The sequence below is a fragment of the Tachyglossus aculeatus genome, chromosome 12, assembly GCF_015852505.1.
Source record: "Tachyglossus aculeatus isolate mTacAcu1 chromosome 12, mTacAcu1.pri, whole genome shotgun sequence".
NCBI classification, from domain to species: Eukaryota; Metazoa; Chordata; class Mammalia; order Monotremata; family Tachyglossidae; genus Tachyglossus; species Tachyglossus aculeatus.
The window spans coordinates 33,589,044-33,612,014 of record NC_052077.1 but is presented as its reverse complement, the minus strand read 5'-3'; the positions used below and the strand labels follow the sequence as shown (position 1 = coordinate 33,612,014).

The following is a 22,971-nucleotide window of genomic DNA, read 5'->3' as shown; positions in this document are numbered from 1 at the left end:
TGGTGTAACACACACCAAGAAGGTGCTTAGTAAATGTGACAACTACTATTACTGTCGCCGCTGCTGCTTCTTCTGCTCCGAAGCAGGAAGGAGTGGGAGGGGAAGCCTAGGCTGAGTAAATGTTTTGGAAGACTAGCAGTTCAGAATTCCAAAGCTGCGATTTATGTTCGTGCAACCACCTTTTTGTAATTTGAGACGCTCCTTTTCAGGAAGGAATCCCACTTCCCTGAACAGATTTTGCAAAGGTGCCATACAAGCACTTACTGAGCAGTACCGCCTCCGATTTAGTTTGAACTCAAATAATTCATCTAAGGCACATGGCGAGGGGGGCGGGTGAGAGAGGGAGGCAGAATGTCGCTAATTTCAATTTGAGCCAGCACAATAGTTGCATCGCACGTCCGGTAATTGGGAAATCTGTGCGCCCTGCCATGAATTTGAAGTAAGCGGCAGAGATTTGCATTTTGAATTGAAGAAGGGGAAACAAAATGGCTGTGGATGCCCAGTGTTTAGAAATCAATGGATTGTTTTTCCATCACTGATGGGTGGAAGCCGATTTGTGGTTTCTAGATCACATTCTGTACTTATTCCCTTTTTTCCTTTGATTCGGCTCTTGGTGGAGTGGTTCAGAGATGTTTTTTGGGCAGGCTGCTTTGTGTGCCTATTTTCCCAGGGGGGTTGGTGTACAGACCCTAAAGAATTATCTGAGGTTTTATAGATCAGAAGGTAACAATTGCTCCATTGATTTTCAAAAGATGCAGAGTCCCCGTAGACAGAACCCGGGCTGCAGGCTGGGCCCATAAAGGAACCTGGCAGCCTTTCACTGGTGTACTTGTTAAAGATTACCAACCTTGATAGTGCTGAATTTCAAAAGCTGGCAAAGTGAAATGGAAGAATAAGCCAAAGTGGCAACAATAGCACAGTGACGGTGGACTGCCAGGCCTGCCATTGTGTGTGTTTTTTGTGGGTCCCGAATCAAAGATAGTTTTCCCCCCAGGGGAGTGGTTTGCGGTGTAGTGGGGCTGAATTATTTTGAGTTGCCTTTCAGTTTCAAGTTACAGAAGCATTAAGGGACAGGACTTCTGGATTTTGGTCAAGTCCTGGCTTGAGATGCTATTTACATGAAAATTAGACACAACACTTTTATCTTCTCCAGCTGCTGGGAGGACTGCTTACCTGTTTGCTGAGTAGGCTGCTGGATGTCAGGATCTCGAAGGAGAGCAGAACGACCGAAACCAGGGCCAAACCTTAGCACGCATTCCGACAGGGACTCTCCCGAAATGCCTTTCCCATGCCTTTCGCATCCCCCCACCCCCGCGTCGCCAGTGGAAAAAGCCTTGAAGAACCTGTTCTGTCCTCTTTTCTTCCTCTCCCCCCGGCCCCCTCCCCTCCATTCCAGAATATGAATCCTCCTCTCCCCCCACCTCCTCTCCTGGCTGCTGCAGTCGTCGCCTCCACGTCGTCTTCAGGTGTCGCTGCTTCCGGACTGGGACAGAGACCCGCCACAGGCTCCACGGACCAAATCGCGCATCTTCGGCCACAGGCCCGACCGAGCGTGTAAGTGGCGGAATTTTCTGGATATGCCATTTTTTTTAAAAAAGCCAGAAAAGAAAGTCATGTACCATGTGTTTACAGTTGTTGTGGCATGGTTACGGTATTTATCGTGTGTCCACTATGTGCCGAAGGCCTGGTATGGTCGGTACTCGATACTCTTACTGCATTATTTCTGTTAGGGTCTGTCTCCCCCTCTAGACTGTAAGCTTGCTGTGGGCAGGGAATGTGTCCGTTTAGTGTTATGTTGCATTTGCCCAAGCGCTTAATACACTGTAAACTCTCATTAAATACAATTGAATGAATGAGTGAATGAATGAAAGGGGGCTGGCAATCGAAGTAGAAAGAAGTACAATAAAAAGAAAAAGAAGACGTGCCCCAGAGCCATGAGGTAACCTTCCTGAGGTGGTTTGAGGTGGGATTCTTAATCACTGGGGGCTCATGGAGACAGGCAAAAGCTCCCATTCCACCGTAAACACAGCTAAGAAGCAACTGCAACTCACTGGGGTTTGACGTGAGGATTGTCCCCCAGCCTCCTTCCTGCAGGCAGTGGGCTGATAGAGTAATGGGTGATGGCTGCCACATTATCGTACCACCACCCGTGAGACGTGGATAGGATGTTCTGTCGTAGGATGGGAGGAGGCCGAGCTGGCCTGGTGTTTCCCCTTTCGTCTTCTGACTCCACAGCGGCAACCAAGGTCAGTCAATCGATCGATCAGTGGTGTTTATTGAGCGTCCGCTGTGTGGAGAGCACTGTATTAAGCTCTTGGGAGAGTCGAGTACAGTTGAGTTCTTAGTCACGATCCCTGCCCTAAAGGAGCTTACAGTCCTAGCTGGCTTCTCTTAACAAGAGCATGCAGTGGAGGGGATGGGGATGGGTCGCCCAGATTGAGCAGCCGAGCGCCGAGCCCACCCCGGGACACGGAGCACTTCATTCGAGACTGGCTGTGGGCAAGGGCAGCCTAGTCGCCACTGAGTTTGGTGGGTCCTGCCACTTGGCAGTGTTGAGAGCGAAAGGCCACCCACCTACCCATGGCATCGATGCAATGGGATTAATCTCTCAGTGTGGCATCGTTCGGGCTATTAGCAAGCACGCCCGAAAGTGCCTCACTTCCTTTGATTTTCCAGGTTCGGTGACTTTCCTCACAACGCATCACATTCAGCGGGGGCCGCCTGAAACCGCACACTTGGCCCGGGAGTCGAAAGCAGCATGTGGGGCTTAGACTGAGGGGCTTTGGGTCCCGCGTGTCCCCCTTCACGGTTGCTCTCCACATCTGGTTAAGTGAGCGCCAACCGAGTTGCGAGCCAAACTTCCGCGGCGGTTAAGATGTTCCCTGGGAACCAATTAGGTGCTTTTAGAAGATCCATTAACTCTTTTCCGTCATTAGGACGCCATCCAGAAAGCTAATTTACACACCGGGAGAGCCCAGCTCAACATTTTCTAATCAAAATGGCAGTCCATGTTTCAATTGGTCGGGAGGCTGTTAAGCTACCAGATTTTCAGGGAAGGGGATTTTCAGCTGCAGTTTCAGGTGTGAGGAAAATTGCTCTCCTGGAGTACAGCCAGGGGAAATAATAATAGTAATAATGGTATTTGTTAAGTGCTTACTATGTGCCCAGTATTGTTCAAAGCGAGAAGTGGTCCTATATCTAAAGGCCCTGTGGCTATCACGTAGCTTAATCTCTAGACTATAAGCTCCTCTCTAGTTGGTAAGTTCGTTGTGGGTAGAGAATGTCCCTGTTTACTGTTATATTGAACTCTCCCAAGCACTTAGTATAGTGCTGTGCACACAGTAAGAACTCAGTAAGTACAGTTGAGTGAATGAATGAGTAATTTCATGTTCACTTCCTTTCCAGGTATGTCGCTATCTATCCCTACACCCCCAGGAAAGAGGACGAGTTGGAGCTGAGGAAAGGGGAGATGTTCCTGGTATTTGAGCGTTGTCAGGATGGATGGTTCAAAGGGACCTCCATGCACACAAGCAAAATAGGGGTCTTCCCTGGCAACTATGTGGCCCCAGTCACAAGGTACGGTATTCACTAAATCACTCTCAAAAAGGAAGTTTGTCAGGGGCGTTTGCCAACCGACCAGATCGGCCTCAACCATGAGGGATGTCTCTTTCTCTCTCCCAGTCTATGTTCACAGTCCGTTCATGTTTTGTTATATTTGTATCACGCCTAAGAGCTTCATGTGGCTGTCCTCTAGCTCTGGTAGTTCTCTGGACTGTAATTGTCTACCAACTCTTTCGAATTGTATGCTCCCGAGCTTTTAGCACGATGCTCTGCACACAGTAAGTGCTCAGTGAATACCATTAATAATAATAATAATGATGGTATTTGTTAAGTGCTTACTGTGTGCCAAGCACTGTTCTGGGCACTGGGGTAGATACAAGACAATCAAATTGTCCCACATGGGGCTCGCAGTCTTAATCCCCATTTGACAGATGAGGTAACTGAGGCCCAGAGAAGTGAATTGACTTGCCCAAAGTCACACAGCTGACAGGCGGCGGAGCCGGGATTAGAACCCACGACCTCTGACTCCCAAGCCCGGGCTCTTTCCGCTAAGCCACGCTGCTTCTTCATTGCTTCATTCATTCATTGATAGGCGGGGGTCTCTGTTCATAAATGCTCTTGCTCCCGACTGCTTACATTAAATGCTGTGTTCAAGATAAATCGCAAAAGTGTTCCAGGCAAGCTGGATAGTCATTCCCTGATTGGTTAGTCATTTTCGGCTGCAGAGCTAAATAATAATAATAATAATAATAATTGCATTTATTAAGCGCTTACTATGTGCAAAGCACTGTTCTAAGTGCTGGGGAAGTTACAAGGTGATCAGGCTGTCCCACGGGGGGCTCACAATCTTAATCACCATTTTCCAGATGAGGGAAGCGAGGCCCAGAGAAGTTAAGTGACTTGCCCAAAGTCACACAGCTGAAAATTGGCGGAGCTGGGATTTGAACCCGTGACCTCTGACTCCAAAGCCCGGGCTCTTTCCACTGAGCCACGCTGCTTCTCCTAAATAGAGTCAATCAGAAAGATTTATGAAGTGCCTGCTGTGGGCAGTGCACTACATTTTAAAGGTGAGGAATTTGAGAAGTTTAGGGACTTGTCCAAGGTCACACATCCAGCAAATGATGGAGGCCTCTTGACTCCCGATCCCATGCTTTTTCCACTGGAGCAAATAATAGTAATAATAATAATGGCATTTGTTAAATGCTTACTATGTGCAAAGCACTGTTCTAAGCGCTGGGAGGGATACAAGGTGATCAGGTTGTCCCACGGGGGGCTCACAGTCAATCCGCATTTTACAGATGAGGTAACAGAGGCCCAGAGAAGTTGAGTGACTTGCCCAAAGTCACACAGCTGACAATCGGCGGAGGCGGGATTTGAACCCATGACCACTGACTCCAAAGCCCGGGCTCTTTCCACTGAGCCACGCTGCAAACTGATGGAATGTCCCCCAACTCATCCAGCCTCCATGAGATAGGAAAGGTAGTTGGCCATTAGGAGGCACAGATGGAAAACGCTAAATCATCCCCATTAACTCACTTCTCAGACTTCGCAGTTTTTAAGTATATGACTTAACACGATGACATGTTTGCCTGCTGTTGGCTTCGGTTGGTATGTAGACTCTCAACTTGAAAGGCAGCCGACTGAAATTCTAAACCGTGTTGTGTGGTCACCAGATGGTTACAGTATGTTACCATGGGTTTGATGCCTAGTTTCTGCAACTAAACATGTCAATTTAATTATTTATTAATCTACTTCACTCCTATGGATTCTTGCTGCTAATAGTTCTGTCCATGTTCTTCCCTTCTGTCCCACTGTTTGTAAGTCATTTTTCTCATTTTTAGCTTTTATGGGAAGCGGCATGACATCATAGATAGAGCATGGGCCTGGAAATCGGAAAGTCGTGTGTTCTAATCCCGGCCCTGCCGCTTGCTGCTGTGTGACCTTGGGCAAGTCACACTTCTTTGTGCCTCAGTTACTTAATCTGTAAAATGGGGTTTGAGACTGTGAGCCCCACGTATCCAATCCAATTTGCGTATATCCACCCCAAGGCTCAGTACAGTACTGGGCACATTCATTCATTCAGTCGTATTTATTGAGTGCTTACTGGGTGCAGAGCACCGTACTAAGCGCCAAATACCACAATTATCACTGTCTTTCGGTTTCCCCCATTTATTCCACTTATTTTATTTTGTTACTATGTTTTGTTCTCTGTCTCCCCCTTCTAGACTGTGAGCCTGCTGTTGGGTAAGGACCATCTCTATATGTTGCCAACTTGTACTTCCCAAGCGCTTAGTACAGTGCTCTGCACACAGTAAGCGCTCAATAAATACGATTGAATGAATGAATGAATGAATAATATACTCCTCGAGGTCAGGGATGGTGTTTTTTGCTTTTGGTGCATTTTGCCAAGCCCTTAGTCCAGTGCTCAGCGCATAGTAAGCGCTCAGTAAATACCATCGACTGGTTGATTAATTTTCTGTAAAAAATATAAAAAATATAAAATATGATGGCATTTGTTAAGCGCTTACTGTGTGCAAAGCACTGTTCTAAGCGCTGGGGGGGATACAAGGTGATCAGGTTGTCCCACGTGGGGCTCGCAGTTTTAATCCCTATTTTACAGACGAGGTAACTGAGGCTCAGAGAAGTTAAGTGACTTGCCCAAAGTCACACAGCTGACAATTGGCAGAGCTGGGATTTGGACCCATGACCTCTGACTCCAAAGCCCGGGCTCTTTCCACTGAGCCACGCTGCTTCTGTAGACATTTCACGTTTCGCCTCATTTCTCTATCCCTTCCCCAGCTAACCAGATGTGTTTCTCTGTTCAACAGGACAGTGACGAGCGCTTCCCAAGCTAAAGTCCCCATGCCAACCACGGGCCAGGCGGGCCGGGGGGTGACCATGGTCAACCCTTCGACAACGGGGGGGCTCGCCCAGAAAGCCCAGGGGAACGGGCTGGCCGGGGGAGCCGGTGCCGTCCCCACTGCCGTGGTCTCCGCCGCCCACCTCCAAACCAGCCCTCAGGCCAAACTTCTCATGCACATGACCGGCCAGATGACAGTCAATCAAGCCCGCAACGCTGCCCGGACAGGTAATCGGGAATCTACCCTGTCAGTCAGTCAGGATTCCTACTGTGTGCAGAGCACTGTATTAAACGCCTGGGAGGGTACAGTATAACAATACAACAGACACATTCCGTACCCACAGCAGGCTTACAGTTAAGAGGACCCGCTCCCACTTGCCACAAGCAGAAACTGCCAGGTCCCATGTTCCTAGTGTGCAGTGAGGACTGCAGGGCCCTTAGACTGGGAACCTTGGGTGGCACGAATAAGAAGCAGCGTGGCTCAGTGGAAAGAGCACGGGCTTTGGAGTCAAATCCCGGCTCTGCGAACTGTCAGCTCTGTGACTTTGGTCAGGTCACTCAACTTCTCTGTGCCTCAGTTACCTCATCTGTAAAATGGGGATTAAAACTATGAGCCCCCCGTGGGACAACCTGATCACCTTGTAACCTCCCCAGCGCTTAGAACAGTGCTTGACACATAGTAAGCGCTTAACAAATACCACTATTAATAATAATAATACACATAGTATTAATATAACAATGCACATAGTATAATGTGTATACTTATAATAATAGCCTGTCCCGCCGTCAACCCCCGACCCACGTCATCCCCCTGGCCTGGAATGCCCTTCCTCTCCCCATCCGCCAAGGTAGCTCTCTTCCTCCCTTCAAGGCCCTACTGAGAGCTCACCTCCTCCAGGAGACCTTCCCAGACTGAGCCCCTTCCTTCCTCTCCCCCTCGTCCCCCTCTTGATCCCCCCACATCTTACCTCCTTCCCTTCCCCACAGCACCTGTATATATGTATATGTTTGTACATATTTATTACTCTATTTATTTTACTTGTACATATCTATTCTGTCTATTTAATTTTGTTAATATGTTTGGTTATGTTCTCTCTCTCCCCCTTCTAGACTGTGAGCCCACTGTTGTGTAGGGACCATCTCTATATGTTGCCAACTTGTACTTCCCAAGCGCCTAGTACAGTGCTCTGCACACAGTAAGCGCTCAGTAAATATGATTGATTGATTGATTGATAATACACATAGTAAGCGCTTAACAAATACCACTATTAATAATAATAATATTATTAATATTAATAATAATAATAGTGGTATTTGTTAAGCACTTACTATGTGTCAAGCACTGTTCTAAGCGCTGGGGTAGATGGAAGCTAATCAGGTTGGACACAGTCCTTGTCCTACATGAGGCTCACTGTCGTAATCCCCATTTTACAGATGAGGTGTTTGAGGTACAGAGAAGTTAACTGACTTTCCCAGGGTTAACAACCAGACAAGTGGCAGAGCTGGGTTTAGAACCCAGGCCCTCCTGACTCCCAAGTCTGTGCTCTATAATAATAATAATAATAATGGCATTTATTAAGCGCTTACTATGTGCACAGCACTGTTCTAAGCACTGGGGAATTTACAAGATGATCAGGTTGTCCCATATGGGGCTCACAGTCTTAATCCCCATTTTACAGATGAGGTAATCTATCCACTAGGCCATGCTGCTACTTGACTTGAACTGGATGTGATCATTCTGTGTCTGCCCCAGGGCAGCTTAGCACAGTGCTTGGCCTGTAGTAGACATGTAACAAATACCATGCCGATTATCCCCCCACCAAGACTGTAAGCTCCTTGTTGGCAGGGATTGTGTCTACCAACTGTACCATTCTCTCCCAACACTTAGTACAATGCTCTACACATAACGTCAATTAATGGAAATTATTGAGCACTTACTATGTGCAGAGCGCTGGTCTAGGCACTTGAGATTGTACAAATCCTGCCCATCAGGAGTTTACAGTCTAGAGAGGAAGACAGACATTATAAATAAATAAATTCTGGATATGTACGTAAGTACTGTGGGGCAGAGAGTGGGACGAATTATCATTGATTGATTAAACGTGCTGAACAAATTAGTAGATGTAAGTGAATTCAGGCTAGGCCAATTGAATCAAATGTGTTTTTGGATCAGCACTGACCCACTAATCCCTACAGCCTGAATGAAATCAGCATCTAGGAAAGAGTTTTTCTTAAAAACTTTGAGAATACTGCTGCCCTCGCCAACGCAGTTCTGCACATCCCTAGCTCTGCTCCAGTCAGTCAGTCTATCAAAGGTATTTATTGAGTGCCTCCTTGTGCAGAGTGCTGTACTAAACACTTTGGAAAGTATGAAACAATGCCCATAATCCCTGCCCACGAGGGACTTGCAGTCTTTAACATGAGAACTTGCAAATTCCAGCAAAGTTTTGCTCTCAGACTATTAGGGGGGTGAAAAATAACAAAGAAATGGAACAAATGTGGAGTCGTGGTGTTGGGGCCATGGGCACATGATAAATCAGGGCTGCATTGAGGAAGGGCAACTCCACACACTTCATGACGATGGCCGGGAAAAGATACCTTGGTGTCTGTGTGTGTATGTGAGAGAGGGATGCGAAACTCAGCTGTGAGCACCGTGCTTCCTGGAAAAATGCTTTTCCGTCTAGTTCAGTTCTGATTTCAACTTGCAGCACCCCGCAAAGCAGAACTGTAGTGTCAAAAAAGCATGTAGTAACTCTTTGAACATGTGGATGGATGGCAGCAACAAGGAAGATGATGGAGGACGGTTTTGTTTGGTTTGGTTTTTAAGGTGTTTGTTAAGCGCTTACTATGTGCGAAACACTGTACTCTGCACTGGGGTAGATACAATCTAATCAGGTTGGATGCATTCACTCATTCATTCATTCAGTCATATTTATTGAGCGCTTACTGGTTAGTGGCAGAGGAGCAGAGGGTGCGGGCTGGGCTGTAGAAGGAGAGAAGGGAGGTGAGGTAGGAGGTCTGTGTACCACATAGGACTCCCAGTCTTAATCTCCATTTTACAGATGAGGTAACTGAGGCACCCTTCTAGAATGTAAGCTTGTTGTGTGTACGGAATTAACCCCCCCAGCACTTAGTACAGTGCTCTGCTACAGTAAGCACTCAATAAATACGATTGAATGAATGAATGAGTGAATGAAATCACTCACAGAGAAGTGAAGTGATTTGACAAGTGTCAGAGCTGGGATCAGAACCCAGATCCTTCAGACTTCCAGTCCTTGCTCTGTCCCTTAGGGCACGCTACTTCTCCTAAGGTTGAGATGCTAGACTAGTCCTCAGATGCTGATTTCACTAAAAATGAACTCGCCTTTTGAAGGCTCTGGTGGAGATTTCTGTACGATCCATGGTGTGAAATTCGGTCACGGGGTTCACTCCCTTCAAGCCGTATCACTCTTTGGATATTGTTAAGAGCCGGCTGGATTGCAAAGTGTTTTTGAAACATACTTCCAAGACTGGTTTGAGCTTACCAGAACAAGAGTCAGAGCTGGGATCAGAACCCAGATCCTTCAGACTTCCAGTCCTTGCTCTATCCCTTAGGGCACGCTACTTCTCCTAAGGTTGAGACGCTAGACTAGTCCTCAAATGCTGATTTCACTAAAAATGAACTTGCCTTTTGAAGGCGCTGGTGGAGATTTCTGTACGATCCATGGTGTGAAATTCGGTCACGGGGTTCACTCCCTTCAAGCCGTATCACTCTTTGGATATTGTTAAGAGCCGGCTGGATTGCCAAGTGTTTTTGAAACATACTTCCAAGACTGGTTTGAGCTTACCAGAACAAGAGTCAGAGCAGAAAGTCCTCCGACGACTTGAGTTTACAACATTCTACAGGTCCATCGGGCGTATCAGCTGTCCCAGTGCTAGTTGTTGATCAAAAACGGACGGAAAATTCTATTCAGTCATAGTTGCTCAAAGACCTGGGACAGGAGGCCTCAAAACGCTCTCCCATTCAGTTTTTCGGTCGTAGTTGGGAGTGTCAGCATTTATGGGATTTGCTAGAAACGACTCCTTTCTCTGCAAGCCGTGAGCAGTAAAGTTTTGTTCTTTGCTCATAGTTGCGGTCCACAGCCAAGAACGCCCCACCGCAGCCGTGACCCCGATCCAGGCGCAGAATTCGGCCTGCCTCATCCCCGCAAGCGTGATCCTGCCCCATCACTCGGCTTCCCAGCCTCCGCAGTCTCAGCTTTCATCCTCCGTGGCTTACGTCACCGCCGTCAACATCAACCGGGCAAACGTCCCGCTGGCCTGTGCCGCGGGGGCTTCGCTCCCCCCTGCCAGCGCCTCGGCCGCTTCACTGGAGGCAGAGCCGAACAGCAGGCCTGGAGCGGCTCTCCCCGGCCCTCCGGCCTCTCCCGAGAACGCCGCGGCCTCGGGCGGGAGCGGCGGGCCCTCCAGACCGGACAGAGACGGCAAGGTGGTGGCTTCTATCTGTTTATCTCCCCGGGTGGGGTCATCTGTCCTCGGTCAGTCACTCGTAGCCATTTCAGGCCTGTAACGGGCAGGACGCTCTGCTGAGCTCTTGGGAGGACGTCATCAGCTAGAATAATAATAATTGTGGTATCTATTAAGCGCTCACTTTGTCCCAGGCACCGTACTAAGGGCTGGGGTGGAAACTAGCAAATCAGGTCAGACGCAGCCCCTGGCCCACAAGGAGCCCACAGTCTCATTTCCCATTTTTCAGATGAGGTAATTGAGGCACAGAGAAGTGATTTGACTTGCCCAAGGTCAGACAGCCGACAGCGTGGCTCAGTGGAAAGAGTCTGGGCTTTGGAGTCAGAGGTCATGGGTTCAAAACCTGGCTCCGCTAATTGTCAGCTGTGTGACTCTGGGCAGGTCACTTTACTTCTCTAGGCCTCAGTTACCTCATCTGTAAAATGGGGATTAAGACTGTGAGCCCCCCGTGGGACAATCTGATCACCTTGTAACCTCCCCAGCGCTTAGAACAGTGCTTTGCACATAGTAAGCGCTTAATAAATGCCATCATTATTATTATTATTATAAGTAGTGGAGCTGGGTTTAGAACCCATGACCTTCTGACTCTCAGGTCCAAGCTGTATCTACTACTCCATACTGCTTCTGTACATGATCCCTGCCCTCACAGAGCTTGCAATCAGGTTCCCATCCACCCCTTTAGACTCTCAGACCCAGGTGGGACAAGCACTGTGCCCAACCTGATTATATTAGTGCAATACTTGACACATAACAGATACCACAATGATTATTATTACGATTGTCATTATCATCATTACCATTATTATCATCACTGGGGACGAAATATCTGTTTGTGAACACTTCCCACCTCCAACAAGTCCTTTGTTTCTCTTCTCCTTCCTGCTGTCTACCCGCTTTTGAGCCATTTATTCCAGTTCTAGCTGGAGAAAGCAAGAGTAAGAAAAGTGTCACTCATTCGCCGCTTGGAAGAAGCAGATTGACATTATGGGATACAGTGTGGGTTTTCAGCCATCAGATGATTTCATTATCCTTGGGCTCTCTACCCCAACCCGGTAAAAAGTGCGGACTTTTGGCCGCTTGGTTTGTCTCTAAGTGTTAGAAAATTAAATCAGAATGTCTAATGTTAATGGAATGAGTTGTTAGCCCTCCCTTCTGGTCAGGTTTGCGAGGGTGTTCCGATTGGAGCGAGAGTGCAGCGTTAGGCTGCCTGTCTGATTTTTAGAGACTGGCCAGAAATGAGGTTGGGAAGACAGCAGAAAGGGAAGATTATGATTGCTAGCCTGGAAAATTAGATTGGTTCAGTCCTCCAGGGGACTCTCTTATGGACCTTTCGTGGATTTCCCCTCAAAAGTGTTCTTCAGGACTCTGATGCCCCAAGGCACTCTTGAACTCCCAACCACCCCATTCCCTGGTAATGTTCTTGTGCCTGTTTAAATGGCACTGTATGCCTGTAAACACGAATTTATGAGGAAGTTAACCTTGCGGCCTACTAAGAAAGTTAATATTTAATTGCCAGGTTAACATGAAAGTTTATGAATACAGAAGATTAGTGTCTGTTCAGAGAGTTATAATTAACAAAATAAAATTAATCCAGAGGGCCTTGATAGTTTTGCGTTCTACTAATATCGTAAAGGGGAATGATTTTGCCATCAAGAATGTGGAAGCTTGGGGAAATGGGGCTCCTGGGCCATTTTTTCTGTAGGGTGAAATAAAGCAGTGAACTGGACTGTGGAACTTTCTAGATCCCCATTGCATCAGGGCAGAGATGCTTCATAAAAAGCCAGACTCCAGCCTGGTTTTAAAACACTGGACATTTGAGGTTTTCCCTGATTTCTTCCATGCTCTCAGAGTTCATGGTACCCAACTTCTCTCCTGAACAGTCCCTTCCATCACTGAATTCACTGCAACTCCTCCCTCTCCCTCCGAGCACAACAAACCACATCTTCTCTCCTCCCTACTCCTCTCTTCGTTTCTGCGTCACCTCTTGTATTTTTCATGAAACAGTAGCCTAGACTACTCCGCAGTCTCTTACCCTGCTTAGGTGGCAACCTCATCAGACAGCCAGGGTTTAGCAGACTCAGGTCATCACCTAGCATCCTTTGGGGCTGTCCGGCTACCCCCTGAACACTCCCAACTAATTACCCTCAAAACATTGTGACTCTAGAGATTCCCTTATTTAATCAACTTTCCGAATACTAGAAATCCGTGACAGTATAAGGATTGACAATCTGGTTTGTCAAAGGGCCAACCGTCCTCTATCTCCCACCCCATCTTCCGGCTAGCTCTCTGCTTGTTAGGTTGGAGAGGGGAGAAAGAAGAGATAAAACTCAAATCTCTCAGAGGCTGTTCTGGGGTGAGGGTTTAGTAAAAAGTTGGATTAGGAAAGAGGTAGAAACTGTTGACTTTTAAATTTTCAAATAAGAATATGGGAATTTCTCTTGGGGTTTAGTTATCCATGCCTCTCCGTGACCACCGTGATAGGGAAGCTCCTTTCCCTTAATTTGGTATTCATATTTCCCTTGTGAAAAGTGCTTCCTTTCTGACTGCCAGTTTCTGTCCTTAAGAGTTCTCTGTACTGCATTGCACCATTTTGGTATCCAACCGCAGGCCGCCTCTCCAGCCCTTGGAAGGGTAAACTTTTGTGAATAATAGCAATCCCTCTATAAATGTGTGAGTGTATGTGTTTTTTTCTACCCTGGGGAATCCACAGAACCACTAGACTTATGAGATCCCATCAACAAAGACTTGTCCGTCCTCTTTTTGAGGACAACAGTATGACGGTTTAAAAAAGTTTAGTGTCTTTTCATTCAGCCACGACTAACGTCTCCCATGTTGGGTTTATAAACATTAGGTATCACTTCACTTTTGTCTGTAAGGGTGCCGGGTTCTCAAGACCCAAGGTGACATGCTGCTTCTTTGCTTATGTCAAGAATATCATAATTACAGATTTTAAAAGCCTGACTCAGTAGGGTAGGGACTTCATTTTGTCCATACTGTGTCAATTCCTGTTTCTGCTTGGTACTGTGCCAGGCATGCAGTGGATGCTCAATTAATATCTGTTGATGATGATAACACATCCCTTTAGAAGTCATTAAGGCAAACTGTACATAATTTGTTTAATCTCTCAAGATGAACCAATCCATCTTTCCCCCTACTCATTTTTCGTGGCTGTTCTCTGAATCTCATCCAGTTAGCTGACATTTTCCGAGTGTCCAGAACCAAGGCTTTAGAGATGTTTTTAATCAAAGCCAGCCGAGATTGCAATTTATTGTCAAACCTACTGTTCGGGGTGGATCTGTGGGGGTCTGGGGATTTGAGATTGCTTTTTGAAATTAAGGGCTGGTTAGAAACTGCTGATGGTAACAGCCATTAGCGGAGCAGCATGGCCTAGTGAATAGAGCAGAGGCATGGGAGTCAGAGGTCCTGGGTTCTAATCCTGACTCTGCCCCATGTCCACTGTGTGACCTTGGGCAAGTCACTTAGCTTCTGTGGGCCTCAGTTCCCTCATGCGCAGAGTGGAAATTCAATACCTGTTCTCCCTCCTACTTAGACGGAGAGCCCCGGATGGGACCCGATTATCTTGAATCTGCCTCAGTGCTGACAGCAATGCTTGGCACACAGTGAATGCTCACTAAGTACCACAATTATTATCATTATTACTATTATTCCCAGGTGGATATGCTATTTTTAGGAGCCTCTTTCTGTATTTTTCAGTTCTGGTCAGGTTCACAGCTCACAAAGGAGGTCTGGAGAGCTAGGCAGAGTAGTAGAGTTATTCAGACATTAAGTCCGACCAGCCCAGCCCCTTTTTGAATGCTGGCATGTCTTGTTTCCACCGAATTTTAAGAACCCAGGACATTTTCTCCTTTCGTTCCTTGAGCCGCAGAGCTATATAGCTGGCCAGAATTATCTAGAGTAACTAGCCCCTAGCGTGTGCTGCTTCACTGCACTGAGGATTGTTCACCTACAGGTGCAGGGATGATTTCAGCAGCCCCCCGAGGGGCTGATGCGAATTTTGGCAAGCTGTGGGGAACCCTAGTTGAATAAGTAGAGCTTATCCGCTATTTCCCTTCAGAAGCCCAGCTAATTGTATGACACGGTTTTTTTGTTTGCTCATTTTGGTGCTATGCTCTGCACCGAGAAGTTAATGAGAATGTAAACTCTTTTCCCCAGTTCAGGTTGGGTCCGTTGACTGGTGAATTCTGAAAAGCAATCTGACATAATAATGCTCCACTGTACCTAAAGGGACTCAGTAGGAGTAAAGAGGAAGAGTACAAGAGAGAATACCAGTGCTTGATAGAGTGCTTTGCAACTGGGAAGCACTTCATAAACATTTTTACCACTATTACTTTTTATGGGGTTTATAAAGTGTTTTCTCCGTGCCTGGCACTGTACTAAGCACTGGGGAAGATACAAACCTAATCAGGTTTGACACAGTTCATGCCCCACAGATTTTTTTTAATGGTATTTGTTAAGTGCTTACTACGTGCCTGACACTGTACTAAGCACAGGGGTAGATACAAGGTAATCAGGTTGGACACTGTCCCTGTCCCACATAGGGCTCACAGTCTTAATTCCCATTTTACAGATGAGGAAACTGAGGCACAGAGAAGTGAAGTGACTTCCCCAAGGTCACATTGCACAGAGAGTGTGACAGAGTCGGGATTAGAACCCAGGTCCTCTGATTCCCAGGCGCGTGCTTTTCCATTAGGCCATGTTGCTCCTCTACTACTATATTTGCTACTATTGATACTACTAATAATAATGTTGTTATTTGTTAAGCAGTTACTATGTGCCAAGCACTGTTCTAAGCACTGTACTACTATTCTATTTCTAGAGGCAAGAATAAAAAAAAGTCACAGTATAGAAAAATTGCTAGGAGAAGTCTACTCTGAATCCAGGATATGGCCAAGCAAAAATAATGTGGGACAAAATTACCAGAACAAAAGATTTTCCCCTTTATCCATGAAAAAAAAAAGATCTTGATTATATGTTGGTTGTAGCCCTGGCACTAATTCTTAAAGAGGCCCCTGCAGTGTGATAATGGTTTTATTGAAAATCTTATTGATTGGTGACATTAATTCCCTTCACTGACTTTAGGAAGCAGTTATTGAGGGGGTATATTGGCTCTCAGTGTTAAAACACCTGTCTCTGATCAAAGCCTTAATATCTATAAACAATAAGCTTCTTTTGTTAAGCTAAGTGCTACTTTGTTAAAGTTTAACCGGGCCAACTCACCCTTATCGGTGGACCTGAAGGGTTGGGGGTGGGGGCAGGAGAACTCAAAGGTGAATGAAGTCTACTCCGAATTTGAGAAAACTTAAATTTTAGTCATTTGTTTCAAGCTCCCTCCCCAGTCCTTTCACAGAGAACTTCTGGAAATAGGTCACGTGTTTCGATTCTTGCCGAAAGATGCCTCGGTGGGTTTATCTCCTTCCTTCCTCCCTCCTTCCTCTCCCCCTCCTTCCTCTCTCCATCCCGCCCGCCTTACCTCCTTCCCTTCCCCACAGCACCTGTATATATGTATATATGTTTGGTACGTATTCATTACCCAACTTGTACTTCCCAAGCGCTTAGTACAGTGCTCTGCACACAGTAAGCGCTCAATAAATACGATTGATGATGATTACTCCATTTATTTATTTTACTTGTACATATCTATTCTATTCATTTTATTTTGTTAATATGTTTTGTTTTGTTCTCCATCTCCCCCTTTTAGACTGTGAGCCCACTGTTGGGTTGGGGACCATCTCTATATGTTGCCAACTTGTACTTCCCAATCAGTCAATCAATCAATCAATCGTATTTATTGAGCGCCTACTGTGTGCAGAGCACTGTACTAAGTGCTTGGGAAGTACAAGTTGGCAACATAGAGAGACAGTCCCTACCCAACGGTGGGCTCACAGTCTAAAAGGGGGAGACAGAGAACAAAACCAAACATACTAACAAAATAAAATAAATAGAATAGATATGTACAAGTAAAATAAATAAATAGATTAATAAATATGTACAAACATATATACATATATACAGGTGCTGTGGGGAAGGGAAGGAGGTAAGATGGAGGGGGATGGAGAGGGGGACGAGGGGGAGAGGAAGGAAGGGGCTCAGGCTGGGAAGGCCTCCTGGAGGAAAGGGGATCAATCAATCAATCAATCGTATTTATTGAGCGCTTACTGTGTGCAGAGCACTGTACTAAGCGCTTAGGAAGTACAAGTTGGCAACATAGAGAGACAGTCCCTACCCAACGGTGGGCTCACAGTCTAAAAGGGGGAGACAGAGAACCAAACCAAACATACTAACAAAATAAAATAAATAGAATAGATATGTACAAGTAAAATAAATAAATAAATACAGTAATAAATATGTACAAACATATATACATATATACAGGTGCTGTGGGGAAGGGAAGGAGGTAAGATGAGGGGGATGGAGAGGGGGACGAGGGGGAGAGGAAGGAAGGGGCTCAGTCTGGGAAGGCCTCCAGGAGGAAAGGGGATGGAAAGGGGAAGGTAGGGGAGAGAAAAAGGTAATAATAATGGTATTTCTTAAGCGCTTACTTCCCAAGCGCTTAGTACAGTGCCCTGCACACAGTAAGCACTCAATAAATACGATTGATTGATCGACTGATTGATCTAGTCTGACTAGTTGGCATATCTCTTGCAGAAAGAAAAAAAGGGTCTCCTGAAGTTGCTTTCCGGAGCGTCCACCAAACGTAAGCCCCGAGTCTCTCCCCCGGCGTCGCCGACTCTGGAAATGGAGCAGGGGGCGGCGGAATTGGCACTGCAGGGGGCCGTGGGCCCCGAAGTCCCACTGGGCGGTGGTGCCCACGGCCGAGTCGGGCCCTGCCCCGCGGATGGCGACGGACCGGCCGCCACGGCCCAAGAGGCCCTGCACCGGAAGGCGAGCTCCCTGGACACCAGTGTGCCCATCGCTCCCCCGCCGCGGCAAGCGTGCTCCTCCCTGGGTCCTGTCCTGAATGAGTCCCGGCCTGTGGTGTGCGAAAGGTGAGCCGGGTGTGCTGGGCTGGAACAGAAAATAACGACCGAAACAAATGGATTCCAAACCAGTCGATCGGTGGTATTTGTGTCGAGACTGTGAGCCCCTCGTTGGGTAGGGATTGTCTCCATCTGTGGCCGAATTGTACTTTCCAAGCACTTAGTAAAGTGCTCTGCACACAGTAAGTGCTCAGTAAATACGATTGAATGAACGAATGAATGTTTTCTACGGACTGAGCACTGTACTAAGTGCTTGGGAAGGTACAGTACGGTAGGGTTTGGTAGACGTAATCCCTGCCTGCAAGCGGATTGCAGTCTACGGGGTAGCCCCAAACCAAATGAAGGGACGTTATGAGGTAACGTGTCTCTAAATGTGGTATTTATTAAGTGCTTACTATGTGCCAGGCATTATATTGTGGTCTGGGATAATCAGACAAGACAAGATAATCAGGGACACAAGTCCCTGTCCCACATTTAACTCAAGCACTCTACCTAGGAGGGAGAATAGGTATTTAATCCCCATTTTACACTGGAGGAACCTGAGGCACAGAGAAAATAAGTGACTTGCCCTAAATCCCATTTACTGCAAACCGAATAATTTCCTTTCCTATCAAGAACTGAACAAAACTCCTCCTTAAAAGAAGTTGACCCTTCTCCCTTCTCACAGCAGAACATAGTAGAGATTTGCTTGCTGGTGCACTTCCGTCTGCCATTTGTTCACAAACGTCTCCTGGTATTCCTTCTTTTTGGACTGTCTCTGCAACTCATATAAGATTTGCCACTGTAGTGTAAGCTTCTGATGAACAGGGTATTTATCATTTCTTTGTTTTCTGCATCCCAAGCACTTAGTGCAATACATCATACCAAGTTGGTGTTCAGAAATACTAATATTGCTAGATGAAGTGTGTCAGTTTCCGAAATCCTTTCGCCTTTACTTCTGTCAATCACAAGCAGAAGCTGGGAAGCACCTGGAAACTTTTCCCAATCTAAAGCTTCTGGATTTTTTTTTATCCCCAGGCCAGGAAACTGTGGCTCCCATGGAGGTGTTTCTTGGAGAATTTCAGCTCTTCCTCCTGAGAGCTAGTGGCTCAACTCTGTTAAATGCAGCATAAAAATGAGACGGGTGGCAGCAATTCTGGGGTTGATTAATGGTCCTTTGGAGTGAACAGTTGTCTCTCGATATAGCAACTAGTCATGTAAGTTGTTAGGGGGAAAGACATATTTGGTAAGATAAGCATCGTCTACCAGGAACATTTAAACAACACGATGAAACGTTACGTAAAACGACATTTATCCTGAGAATAGGCGCACTATTGATTGAAATAAGCGAACACATGCCATATGTTTGCAGTGTCAACTGTTGTACTGCATTTTGTTTTCTCTTCTCATTGGGCACATTTTCCTGTAGTTAAAAAGAGTGGCTTCTTTTGGAAGAGTATTATGATTGCTCATAAAGGATGGTTTCGGTTCTTTTTGAGCATTCCAATTTTAAATTGACCCCCAGTTTATCTAGTCACAGTTCACCTAGGTATATATATATGTATATATATATATACATTTGTTCTGGAACTTCATTAAAAGATGAAGAATTTCTCTTGTGTGATTGTTCTGAGTTACCTTTCGCGGGGGGAGAAATGTATGGGGAAAGTCATGCAGCACATCCCAGGGAATGGTTAAATAGAGAATGAGCTCAGCTGTACAAATTAGATGCTTTATAATTTGAAGTGACCTGGTAGAACATGTCGCATCAGTCCATCAGTAGTATCTATTGAGTGCTTTCCTCTGTGCAGAGACTGTACTAAGTGCTCAGGGGAATATAATAGAGTTTGTAGACACGACCCTTGCTCTTAAGGAGTTAACAGTCTTACGTGGGAGGCAGACATTAAAATGAATTCCAGGTAAGGGGTAATGCCATTCTCATCCCTGCAAAAGAATACGTTAAAAGGTTATGGGAGTCCGAAGGACCTGCGTTCTAATCCCGGCTCTCTCACTTGTCTGCTGTGTGACCTTGGGCAAGTCACTCACTTCTCTGGGCCTCATTGACCTCATCCGCAAACTGGGGATTAAGACTATGAGCTCCAAGCGGGACGTGGACCCTGTCCAACCTGGTTACCTTATATCTACCACAGCACTTAGAACAGAGTCTGGCACATTGTAAGTGATTAATAAATGCCGCAAAAATAAATAAATAATGCATTGCATTCCAACTTCTGTCATTGTGTTTTCTCCCCCAGCTTTCCTTTTGGGAAGCATTGTGGCGTTATGGAAAGAGCCCAGGTTTGAGAGTCAGAGGATGTGGGTTCTAATTCCGGTTCCACCACTCTGCTGTGTGATCTTGGGCGAGCCACTTAACTTCTCTGTGCCTCAGTTACCTCATCTGTAAAATGGGGATTAAAACTGTGAGCCCCACATGGGACAACCTGATTACCTTGTATCTACCCCGGCGCTTAGAACAATGTTTGGCATGTAGTAAATGCTTAACAAATACCATAATTATTATTAGTAATAGTTTCTTGGGTGGCTAATTCAATCAATCAGTCAATCAATTGTATTTATCAAGTGCTTTCTATGTGCTGGGCACTGTCCTAAGGGCTTGGTAGAGTACAGTAAAACAGAATTAGCAGACATGTTCCATGTCCGTAATGAGCTTGCAGTCTAGATGGGGAGACAGAGATTAATATGAATTAAATAGGTAATTTAGAATATATAAATGAAAGGTCATTCAGTTTTTTCCTCTGTTCTCACGGTCTGCTGCTGGGATAGTCCTCTGCTTTCCAGGGATGGATCCTTCCCATCGCCAGAAATCTCGGGAACTGCTCCAGTTGCTTATTTACATTTCTCCTGACTGAGGGGTAGTACTTATTCTCTGCTCCGATTCCTGGCACAGGCCCATTGCTTTTTTTCCCGCCTGACTGGGACTTTGCTTCCTTTCCTCCATTGATTTTATGCTTTTTGGAAAATGTGTTCCGCAGCTAATCAGTCCCTTCTCCTCAAATCCCTATATGTGGTAACTGAGGTACCGATTCCTCCTCTTTCCCCTAATTCCTTTTCTCTCATCACTTGCGTGGGTCTTTGTGGCTGCTGCGTTCCGTGCCTAAATCATCTCTAAAAGACTCCCGCGGTTTCAGGGAGTGGAAGGACTGGAAACCGTCCTTCCGATGACTGATGGGAACTGGGGGAGGACACATGTATAATTTAATCAGTGGACAGATGGGCACATGCATAATTTAATCAGTTGACAGATTTTCCAATAAGGATGTTTTCATTTCTACGACAGATAAAGGAGGCTATCGTGAGCATCTTCTGCCCAGAGTCTTTAATACATTTTCTCCGAAAAGAATCTTTAAATGTAGTAACTATAATGATGGAGCTGCGTAACACTACTTCCCTCCCCCATTGTGTTTGTGTACACACACAAACACTCTCTCTCTCTCTTTCTCTCTCTCTCTCTCTCACTCTTTTCTCATACTCAAATGGTCATGATCTGAACTTAAATGTGAATTCCTGGGTATTAAAACTTGGGTTTGCTTAACTGCCTGCATATGAAAACATCTGCTGGGATTCATAAGAGAAAATGGAAGCGGTAAATAGGACTAGGAGAAGGCGGGAGAACAACGAAGACATAAAATTTCCACTCACATCAAAGGCCCTGCCCTTCATGTCTAAAGTGAAAGGGATACAATTAGGAGAGCCAGGACTGTTAATGAGAAGAGCGCCGTTGAAATGTGATGGCTTAAGAGCGCTCATAATAAGCAAGATGAACCTTGAAGTGTGTCGAGAGGATCTTGGTATCAGCGGAGGGGAATTCACTGGGGGAACCAAAGGGTTCCTTTGTGTTTGCTAGGGAGAGCAAGGAAAATGTGCTCAGAGTCCCGGAGGCAGACAGCAGAGATTGGATGAAAGCAGAAGTAATATCAGACCGTGCACTTGGGTGGTTGTTTTTTTTTTCCTTGGGAGAAATAAGTAGGAAATTTCAGATAAAACTGGAGAAAACTCTTAGTTGAAGTATTCTAGAGTGAAGGCAAGAGACAGAGGGATGGAATAAAATATGATATACATCCTCTCAGTTTTATCTTCTGTGTGAACAGGAGAGGACCCAGTGGACAAGAGAGATAGACTAACAGCTTGGCTTTAAAAGGGATTAGTGAAGCAGCTGGAAAACTACCAGGGTATGAGTTCAGCTTTTAAATTTCAGGGGAAAACCCAGGGTCTCTGATGAGGGAAAAGTTAAGAACACTTGGAGATGTAGAAATAGTTGGAAGGCACACCAGTTAACAAATGAGAAAACTGAGGCTCTGAGAGGTCAAGATTTCCAATTCCACTATTTCCACTCTACTTCGCTGCCTCCCCCAAAGCATTCTTGCCTGAGTAACCAAATCCAGGACAAATGATGGTAGATGAATCCTACCCATATTTTATGAAGAGGAGAGAGTTACCTATAGTAGTAACTGTCTTTATTAAGTACCTGCTACTACCTACTACACACGGTAAGTGCTCAATAAATAGCATGGATTGATTGATTGACTCCAGGAAGCTTGTGGGCAAGACGGAAGTGGAGGGGTTATAAAGCTAAGGATGTATGGAAAAACCCCTCATCTCCATACCAACCACTCTCCCCTCTTTTATAAGTCAAAAGACTTTGAGCTGCCCAAGGTGAAAAGCTAAGTCCTCATGAAGGTCCATGCTACTAGTCATGCCTTTACAGCAAAGTCATTTTTTTGCTGCACCTGGAGGTCTTAGAGTGGTAAAAAAAACTGTGTCAAAGTTTCCACTGCACACATGGTTTCCCACTCCCTCTGCCAGAAGTTTATAATATAGCAGGGGAAATTTGCTCCCGTTGGGAACTTGGCAGGAAACGAGTTCTCAGCCCTACAGAAATTCTGTTTAAATTTTGCTGTTGTTGTTGTTGCTAAACAAAACCAGTTTGGTGCATTTTCCAAATTGCCAACATGAAATCAGTAATATTACCACATCTTCAAAGTCTACTTTTCAGTCCAGTCCAGGTAAATGGTTTGGGGATGAAGGGTGGTTGATTAAGCCTCTGCG

At 45.8% G+C, this 22,971-nt stretch overlaps 1 protein-coding gene across 1 annotated transcript in view; it reads left to right on the top strand.

Moving 5' to 3' along the window:
- The window catches only part of SH3RF1 (SH3 domain containing ring finger 1), a 72,261-nt gene that overhangs the window by 40,485 nt on the left and 8,805 nt on the right, over nt 1-22,971 (top strand). Inside the window, exons 5-9 of the mRNA XM_038755265.1 lie at nt 1,397-1,554; nt 3,406-3,576; nt 6,390-6,649; nt 10,531-10,889; nt 17,594-17,934. Coding sequence (XP_038611193.1) covers nt 1,397-1,554; nt 3,406-3,576; nt 6,390-6,649; nt 10,531-10,889; nt 17,594-17,934 — 1,289 coding nt within the window. The remainder of the gene's footprint in view (nt 1-1,396; nt 1,555-3,405; nt 3,577-6,389; nt 6,650-10,530; nt 10,890-17,593; nt 17,935-22,971) is intronic.